Genomic DNA, 10000 nt, shown 5'->3' with positions numbered 1-10000 from the left:
TATACTCCCTTTCCTATTCTCTTATACTTCCTTTCCTATTCTCTTATACTTCCTTTCCAATCTTCTTATACTCCCTTTCCTCTTCTCTTATACTCCCTTTCCTATTCTCTTATACTCCCTTTACTTTTCTCCTTTACTCCCTCTCCTTTTCTCCTTTACTCCCTCTCCTCTTCTCCTTTACTCCCACTCCGCATCTCCTTCAATTCCTTTTCTCTTCTCCTTTACTCTCTCTCCTCTACTTATTTACCCCCTCTCCTCTTTTTCGTTACACTCCCTCTCCTTTTATTCTATACTCCTTCACCTCCTTCTCAATTAATCCCTAAACTCTTCTTCTTTTTCCCCTCTCATCCTCTCTTTTACTCCCTCTAATCTTATTTATTTCCTATGCTGCCTCTTCTTTATTATCTTCCCATCTAGTCTCTTTTCCTCTTTCACTTCTTCAACTCTAATCTTCTATAGTGTTTATACCTTGGAAACTTGTATAGTATCTTTCTTACTCTTTCTTTTTCTATGTTACCGGTAACTTTATTTTTCAATATTCTGTTAAATGTAAAACCTTTATGTTATATTATGCGTTTACATAGTGGGACGCACTCATACATCTATTTTAAGCAGCTACACACGAACCTGGAGCTTTCTCTCCAGTTCTCAGAGTATACCCGGAGATTCAGTGATTTGAAATACATCTGTACACATTATAATGGCAGAGGGAGCAATTTTAGATCCTGGTTTAGAAGCAGGACGGAAACCTGATGTTAAACCCGGGATGGTTTTACTCTCTGACGAGATGGTTTACAAACTAAACAAAAAGATTGCTCAGTTAACAAAGGTAAAGAGTTAGGTATTTACACAAAGAATCTTCAAAAAATGTAACTTTTTAGATTTTCTGTTTTTTCTCAAACTAAATTTTATAACTTAAAAATCATCAAAGAGCAGAAACCCAGATAACTTTATTTTGCATATATTTTAGGTTATATACTCATTGAACACGAAAAATGATGATCTAGAACTTAAAATTGAAAGGTTAAAAAAGGTGAGACAATCTCTAGAGGTTACTTAAATTTACTTTTTAAACTTCTCCTTTTTACATGGTTCATATCTGTCTCTGTTCTAGTTCTACTCAGTATCCTATCCTAGTTCTACTCAGTATCCTATCCTAGTCCTACTCAGTATCCTATGCTAGTTCTATTTAGTATCTGCATTAGTACTATAAAAAACCCTGCTAAAAAATAGTACATACACAATGTATATAGTACATATACATGAACATAGCACATACACAATGTTGTAGGAGAGAATTAACTTCTATTCTTACAATCGTGAATACAATATATGTACATAGAAAATGCATTAGGGTGAACTGTAGAATAATAATATACAAATATAATTCATCACTTTGCCATCAGTGTTGGCATGTATTAAGAAAGGATATTGTCATGGGACAGTATGGATGAAGGAAGGTAAACATGAATTTTCAATCTCTGTATTCAGGAGAGACCTGGAGAAAAGAATATTGAAACCCAAGAGCTAGAACTAAAAAAAGAACTCCGGAACGCGACTAACCAACTGAGGCAGTATGAACTGAAACTGAAGAATATTGAAGAAAATCACACAAAAAAGGTGATATGAGTTTTAAATTCCAAATACTTAAATATACACAACATTTATAAATACTTTGTTTTCGCTATCAGTGGATTTTTAAAATAGCGTTTAGAATTTAACATTTCAAATATTTGAAGTATTTACGTTTTCTTTCCAACGGAAGGATTTGCAACGGAATTTATCAAGTTTATCAATTTCATCGCATAAAGTGTTTCTGCGTACCATATTTTTCTCCATTTTCTGATAATTTTTAACATTAGGATTTTATTTACATATATTATATACTTATTTTAAGTTTTAAAACAATAAAAAATAAAATCACATGATGTCTAATACATTAATATCAAAACTGTTGAAGTTGACATTTGTAAATTAGATTGAATCCTTGAATTGTTTAGATAAAGAGTGAAGCAGCAATGTTGGAAAAATCAGATCTGCAGGTAAACAAGATATTAGGACGGATAAAAGCTAAATCTATGTTTATGGGAGAGTACGATTAAGGTTAAGGAATCTCGACGTACACTGTATATACATTGTAGAGCATTGTAGTAGACTCCAGGTACACTTTTATATAGACAAGGAAGGGTCTTCTAGTAAATTAAGGGGGACTGGGAGGGAGGGAAGACTGAACCTCCAGGCATAGACTAAAAAGTAAGAAAGGAATAATATCCCAGTGGAAAATATTAGAAGTATCAAGGTATACTTTGCAGATGGAATGGATAATCTCATAGTATAGTATAAATTAGGAGAGGAGTAATCTCAAGATATGTAAGCTAGGACAGTATGAATCTATATTGTATATTAATGAAAACTCCAAACTGTACTTTAAGTAGGATACATTCTTTTAAGAATTCTTGAATGAGAAAAAAAATTGTTAAATTAGGGAACTAAAAATTAAATTGCAATTCTAAGTATGGGTGAAAATAATAAGTTGTGTTAATTTACAAAAAATGTTAACAAATAATTAGAAATACATTATTTATGAAAAATATTATTCACGGAAATTACAAAATCTGATTGAATCTCTTTTTCATTTTAATCCTATTTTAAGTTTTCAACCTTCAATACCTAATTTCCCGGAACCTAATATTGGAACGAAATACAGAAAAAACCTGAAAAAAGATTTAGCAATCTAAAAGCAAATTATTCTTCAAAATTATGATTAAAAAGATGCATTTTTTGTTTAGGTTGACCAGAGCAGAAAGTAAGTTTGGATTTTGACCAGACACAGCTAATGCCTTGTGTTAGATAATTAAGCCGCCAAAATTAGACAATTTTTTTAACTAAAATTAATCATCTTTAAAATAATGTTCAATCTAATATGTTTTTAAGCATAACATTTAAATTATATGAATTAAGGGGGGGGGGTTCTATAAATGAGTGGAAACCTTAAAGACCAATTTTATAGTGGTTCAATCGATCCCAGTGATTCCAGAGACGTGGAGAGAAGAAAACTAGATGAACTGAGACTAGAGTACGCGGAGAGAGAAAGAATAAAAATAGGAGAACTAAGATCTGAATACGAGGATAATGAGAAGAGAAAGATAGAAGAGCTAAGTATAAACTATGAAGAAAGGTTTGAAAAGATGAAGTATGAGTATGAAACTGAGGTAAAGAGTTTCAGAGATCTAGCTCTGAGTCGAGAGGACGAACTCAACTCTTTAAAGGCTGAAGTTTTACAAATCAAGTGTGATTTGTTAGCTGAGGAGCCCCGACATGAGAAGAGAATTGAACATCTTCTTCAACAAATATCCGAGAATGGAGATAAACTGAGTAGGGTAGAAGAAGAGTTAGCTCAAAGCCAAGAAACTACTCAATCAGTTCAACTTTTAAACCTTGAACTGCAAGAACAAGTTCAGTGTTTACAAACAACAGTCGCACAGAGAGAAAACTACATAAGCCAATTAAACGTGACTGTGGAACAAACAAAGGCGGATATAGGGAAAACCCACGAGGAATTGTCCAGACTTGAAAAAGAATTGAGTTGGAGCAAAAATAAAATTAAAGAAAAAGAGAAAGAAATAGAATCTTTAACTAAAAAACAGCTGGAGAATCAAAGTGATTCAAACCTCGTGAAAGATCTTGAAACTGCTCTTGAGGAAGCTATCGTTGAACGAGAGCAGATCCTGGCTGCTTGTGAGAAGGAGATTGAACAAGAGAGAAATATTGCAATAGAGTTAGAGCAGAAAATGATGGAGGATTTCGAATGGAAACTTCGAGAACTAGAACGAGCCCACAGACAAACTATAAAAACATTAGAAGAATCTTTAGAATTAAGAATAGGAGAGAAGGAGAGAGAAATGAACCGACAAAAGGATATAGATCTCACGACTATGTGTATACAGGCAAGACGAGATATGGAGAAAAATGTTTCACAAAACATGAAATCAACTCTTGACGCTGCAAAGATTGAAAAAGAAACTATTATTAAAGATATCACTGCTCAGAAGGATAGAGAGATAAAATTATTAAAACAGTCCTGGGACAGAGAGAAAAAGGTCCTGGAAACAGATATTGCGGTTCAGGTGAATAAGGTTAGAGCGGAGAATGATCAGAAGATGCTGGAGATGGGACGGAAACATGATCAGGTTGTGGAGAAATATCAGGAAGAATATGATTCAATGAGAGATGAAATGGAGGGAAAAATCAACAGACTTAGGAAAAAAATCTTAGATTTTTTATGTTCTTGTTTTTTTTCTTTATTTTTTTTTTACCGCTCCGTTTTAGATTAGATCATGACATTGCTGGGTCAGCAACATTTTGGTCACGTATTTTTGGGATGGAGGAAAAGGGGGGAGGCTCTAAGCCTTCTTAAATTTAAGTTTTTACGTATTACGATATTGATCTGTTGCCAGGTTTTTATGGACTGAGAGAGTTTCTAATTTCCTGTTTACGCTTTTAACGCAGCGGGGGGGGGGGTTATATTTCTTAAACAGCATAAGAAAAAACATTTTTGTTTTCCCAGAGCTGAGAACGCTGAGAAGATAGAGGAATATGAATCCAAGATGTCGAACCTGTTATCTGGTAAAACTGATACAATTTGTCAAATCAAGGAAGGAGTTGAATCCGAGTTCTTAGAACGAATGACAGGTATAATCCAGGAAAATAAAAACTGTTTATTTGCTTAACAGATTGAGTCCGTTCCAAACTTTTAAATTGTGAAAGTACTTTTTAAATGACTTTTTCCCCGCATTCATTTCCATAGACTATGTTTACATCAATTACACCTATAGCACAAAGACTTTTTTAATAAGAACCATTACTCAACAATGTCTGCTTATGATGTCTCGACGATCCAAATTTGATGAGTAAGTCAAAATAAGTTTGATTATGCAGAAGTACAGGAATGGAACTTCTGAAACGATTTATACACCGGCAAATTAAAAACAGTCCTCCCGCAGCTGCAGCTTTAATTTCTAACTTAACAAATATAATTGAGGCAATTAACCAAAGAAATTGAATCTTTGCCGCAAACTCAAATTTTTTAATCAGTAAATCTTTGCATCCAGATGGTGTAAACCTGTAAATATCTAAGGGCTTACGTCATTGGGTTGCAAGATAGATTTCCTTAGTTTCTTACTGACTAGCAATATTTTCTGCTGTGTATTTATATCTTAAAGCATGTTTGAAGGTCAACGTACAGGACAGAATTCTCTGCATAAAGATATCGCCTAGATTAACATTTTATTCATCTTTAAAGGAATTGAGTCTTTGCCACAACTGGAAATTTTCTAATATTTTTGCAATCTGACTCTGTAAGATTATTTGATCTAACAGAATCAGAGGTTGACATATCTAAGGTAATCTGAACGGGGTTGCAAAGATAAAAGGATTAGAAAATTAGAGTTTGTGGCAAGGACTCAACTCCTTTGTCTCCAGGTTTGCGGGAAATCTACCGAACTGAGATGTTGCAGCAGCAGGAACTCTACGCGAAAGATCTAGAAAAATGGAAAGATATTGAAAGATGTCTGAACCTGAAACTTACAGAGAAAAAACAAGAGATTAACGACAATATCGCGTACTACACCCAACGGGAGTCGGAGTTGGAAACCAAGATTGACGAACTGATGACTAGGCTCCAGGAACAAACTGCAAACTATATCAAACTCCAAACTGAGTTTGATAATTGTGAATGGTGGGAGGAAGAGGATGAGAATAAAGAACCGTCCTTATCCCAGCAATCCATCAAACCTTCGTCCAGACCCCCTTCAAGAGGGAGAACTCACAACATGCACCTTAACTCCACCACAGTAAGCACGGACTTTCTAGACCATACAACAACCCCTAAATCAGGACGGATTAGTTTGAAAGAGGATATTTTCTATCCAATGGTTGGGCAGGACGGATCAGGTTCCAAGGTTATGGATAGTCCAGAGTTAATATCAAGACGAGTTGAGAGAGGAACTGAGGAGTATAACGGAGTAACGACAGACGAGGATTTAACGACGTTAGTAACTTTTTATCTTAAAGGGACTGTCAACAATGCATACTCATTGCCCAATCTACAACGGTACACTTTGAAGGGCTGCAACTGTTTTAACATAATGTCACTTGAAATAATCATCAATTTTAAATCAAACTGATAATAATATAATAATATTAATGAATTCTTCAATTTCAGGAAAAGGAATTCGACAGCATCTGGAAAATCAAATAAAAAATCAAATTGCACTCAACAANTATATTCCACTACACATGTTCCAACTACATAGTTGTAAATATTCCACTACACGTGTTACAACTATATGTATAAATTCCACTACACGTGTTCCAGCTACATATTTGTAAATATTCCAGTACACGTGTTCCAACTACATAGTTGTATATATTCCAGTACACGTTTTTCAACTATATGTATATATTCCACTACATGTGTTCCAACTACATAGTTGTATATATTCCACTACACGTGTTCCAACTACATAGTTGTATATATTCCACTACACGTGTTCCAACTACATAGTTGTATATATTCCACTACACGTGTTCCAACTACTTAGTTCCACATATTCCACTACACGTGTTACAACAATATAGTTGTATATATTACACTACACGTGTTACAACAACATAAAATAAATATAAATATTCCATTACACATGTTCCAATAGTTTTAGCTATTCCTCTACAGTCTACTACACGTGTTTAACAAGTTTTACACTTCAAATATGTACATTCACTGCATGTATATACTATATAAAGCGGTTTCACTGCCAGAAAAGCATTATTTTATGATAATTATAGATTTAAATAAAAAGTATAACTAATTAAAAATGGTTCTTTAATGTTTTCATAAACTTTCTGTTAATGCTATCATTCGAATGCCAAATAAAATTACTGGTGTCGCAAAAAAAATTGCTAAAAGTTTTTTAAAAGTTGTGTTCTTTTTTATTTCCCGGTTCTAGTTTATGTTCTTCTCTTATTTCCTGGTTCTAGTTTATGTTCTTTTTTATTTCCCGGTTTCAGTTTATGTTCTTTTTTTTATTTCCTGGTTCTAGTTTATGTTCTTTTTTTATTTCCCGGTTCTAGCTTATGTTCTTTTTTATTTCCAGGTTCTAGTTTATGTTCTTTTCTTATTTCCTGGTTCTAGTTTATGTTCTTTTCTTATTTTCTGGTTCTAGTTTATGTTCTTCTCTTATTTCTTGGTTCTAGTTTATGTTCTTTTCTTATTTCTTGATTCTAGTATATGTTCGTTTCTTATTTCCTGATTCTAGTTTATGTTCTTTTCTTATTTTCTGGTTCTAGTTTATGTTCTTTTCTTATTTTCTGGTTCTAGTTTATGTTCTTTTATATTTTCTGGTTCTAGTTTATGTTCTTTTCTTATTTCCTGGTTCTAGTTTATGTTCTTTTCTTATTTTCTGGTTCTAGTTATGTTCTTTTCTTATTTCCTGGTTCTAGTTTATGTTCTTTTCTTATTTCTTGATTCTAGTATATGTTCGTTTCTTATTTCCTGATTCTATTTTATGTTCTTTTCTTATTTCCTGGTTCTTGTTTATGTTCTTTCCTTATTTCCTGGTTCTATTTTATGTTCTTTTCTTATCTTCTAGTTCTAGTTTATGTTCTTTTCTTATTTAGTGGTTCTTGTTTATGTTCTTTCCTTATTTCCTGGTTCTATTTTATGTTCTTTTCTTATTTTCTAGTTCTAGTTTTTGTTATTTTCTTTTCTATTGGTTCTATTTTATGCTCTTTTCTTATTTCCTGGTTCTTGTATATGTTCTTTTCTAATTTCATGGTTTTAGTTTATCTTATATTTCTTGATTCTTGTTTAGTTATCATCTTATATTTCTTGTTTATGTTCATTTCTCATTTCCTGGTTCTATGTTTTGAGTACTTTGATTTCCTATTTTTGTTTAGACAAATTCCCAATTCCTCTAGTTTATTTAATCCTATTTCCTATTTTTTGTTTAGACAAATTCTCAATTCCTTTAGATTATTTATTCCTATTTCCTATTTCAAGTTCTGAATTTTTACATAAAGTTTCACTGTTTCATACTTTTGAATAATTTTCCTATTTCTCTATTGTCAAATTTTACTACAGTTCCATCTTTCTTTAAAGTCGGGACCATCATAGCAATCATAAGCAAATATCATTTAGAAAAAAGAATAAAAATATATCTCGAGTGAGAATATGTAAAATGTTAAAAGTATCCAAAAATTTTATATGTACATTTAAGAGAAATTACATAAACCTAGCCTTTGACAAGAAATGGTAAAAAAAAGAATAAAGGAAATGAGTCTTTGCCACAAACTCAAATCTTCTAATCCCTATATCTTATCAATCCGATGGTGTATGTATACCTTTGATATTTCAAACTTACATCATTTGATCTAACAGAATTCATAGTTTGAAATAACTAAGATCTACGACAATGGGTTGCAAAAATATAGAGATTTGAAACTCAGAGTTTGTGGCAAAAACTCAATTCTTTTACAGGAATTAGTGAAGTTTTGAACAAAACCTTAAATTTTTTGCTTCGGATTATAGGTTTAAAAACTTTAAAATGTGGCCAAAAATATTGAAAAAATATTTTGGAACGTTATCTTAACCCTATTTCCACTGAAGTCTATCTGTCAAAAATACCCTGTTTTTAAGAGATTAAAGGGACTGTAAAGGAAAAAATGAAAGGGGGTATAGGCTGAAAGCTAATCACTTTAGCTCTCGATCGCGACCCATGAAAGTTATATCTGATGTTCCTATCTCGAGATATTGATATACAACTGTGTCTAATTTATACGAAAATTAAAATATATACAATTTTGTATAAAAGTAGAGGGTTTAAATAGATCAAATTCAGCAAATATGCAACCAATCTGAAAACTATGATATCCCAGAGAAAGCTAATTGTAACTTATGTTTACTCCAATGCTAATTTTATATTTGTTATATCTATTTTTAATAGATTTAATTCATAATATTATTTATACTTCCGTATTACTTGACCAGAAGTTCCACCAATGACAGTGCAGTAAAGTGGTCACGTGATACAGGTGGAGACAGGTGATCAGTATACTGCTTTGCCATTGGTGATAGTTCTGGTCACGTGATTTAAGTATAAGATTTTCTAAATTTTACATATATGAAATTTCGCATAAAAATATTAACACAGTTTTAAATCAATTTCTCGAGACAGGAACATCAAGAGCTAAAGTGATTGGCTTTCAGCCTATACCCCCTTTCATTTTTCCTTTACAGCCCCTTTAAGAAGACAACAATCTTGTGTATGTATTTGATATTTTTAGTCTTAAATGGTAATTTGAGCCTGAAAGTTGTCTTTCTATTCCACAGTTTTATGGGTCTAATTGTATGTAACACCATAGACTTGCCTTTGAATCTTGTAAATCACAAAGATTGGAAATTCTGAGGAGATTCTGAGAACATCTGCGGGCTTCATATATATATTTCTCTTTTGAGGGTTTTATGATATTGTCCAAATTTTCGTTTATATATTGTAGATCACATTCTCTTATTCATTGAATAACCAATATTCAATGTTTTTACAACTAGATACATATGTATACAATTACAAAACTTTAAAATATGGTTTTATGTATTTTTGTACATTGTACATATAATCAAGATAATGGTCACATTTCCGGGAGAAAATGTAAAGCTCCACGCGCCCAGGTTTATTCATCTATCCAAATCTCATTGGAGCCCTCTTTTCCACGTCGAAGTCGTCTTCCTCCAGGAGCTCACTGGAGTCACGCTTCCCAAACCTCATTGGAGCACGCTTCTGAGTTTGGTAAAAGGTTGGCTGGTATTCCTCCTCCAGGAATGGAATTCTACCCTCCGGCTCAAAACTAGATAAAAAAGAGATGCATTTAAAACTAATTTAAAATTTGGAACACAACCAACCAGATTTTACCGCTCAAAGATGACTAGAATGATAAATACTTT

The 10000-nt window shown here is 32.6% G+C and overlaps 1 protein-coding gene across 1 annotated transcript; it reads left to right on the top strand.

Annotated features, from left to right (window-relative positions):
• Positions 1–216: 216 nt before the first annotated feature.
• LOC111708604 (protein FAM184A) lies at positions 217–6314 on the top strand. The gene is made up of 9 exons (XM_023482030.1): positions 217–829; positions 971–1033; positions 1492–1620; positions 2001–2042; positions 2790–2806; positions 3011–4261; positions 4568–4692; positions 5482–6049; positions 6224–6314. The coding sequence occupies exons 1-9, from the start codon at positions 701–703 to the stop codon at positions 6312–6314; spliced, it is 2415 nt and encodes an 804-aa protein (XP_023337798.1). The 5' UTR covers positions 217–700.
• Positions 6315–10000: the final 3686 nt, after the last annotated feature.

Source organism: Eurytemora carolleeae, unplaced genomic scaffold (genome assembly GCF_000591075.1).
Source record: "Eurytemora carolleeae unplaced genomic scaffold, Eaff_2.0 scaffold876, whole genome shotgun sequence".
Taxonomy (NCBI): domain Eukaryota; kingdom Metazoa; phylum Arthropoda; class Copepoda; order Calanoida; family Temoridae; genus Eurytemora; species Eurytemora carolleeae.
Note: the sequence above shows the minus strand (reverse complement) of the source record. Positions and strands in the feature narration are given on the sequence as shown.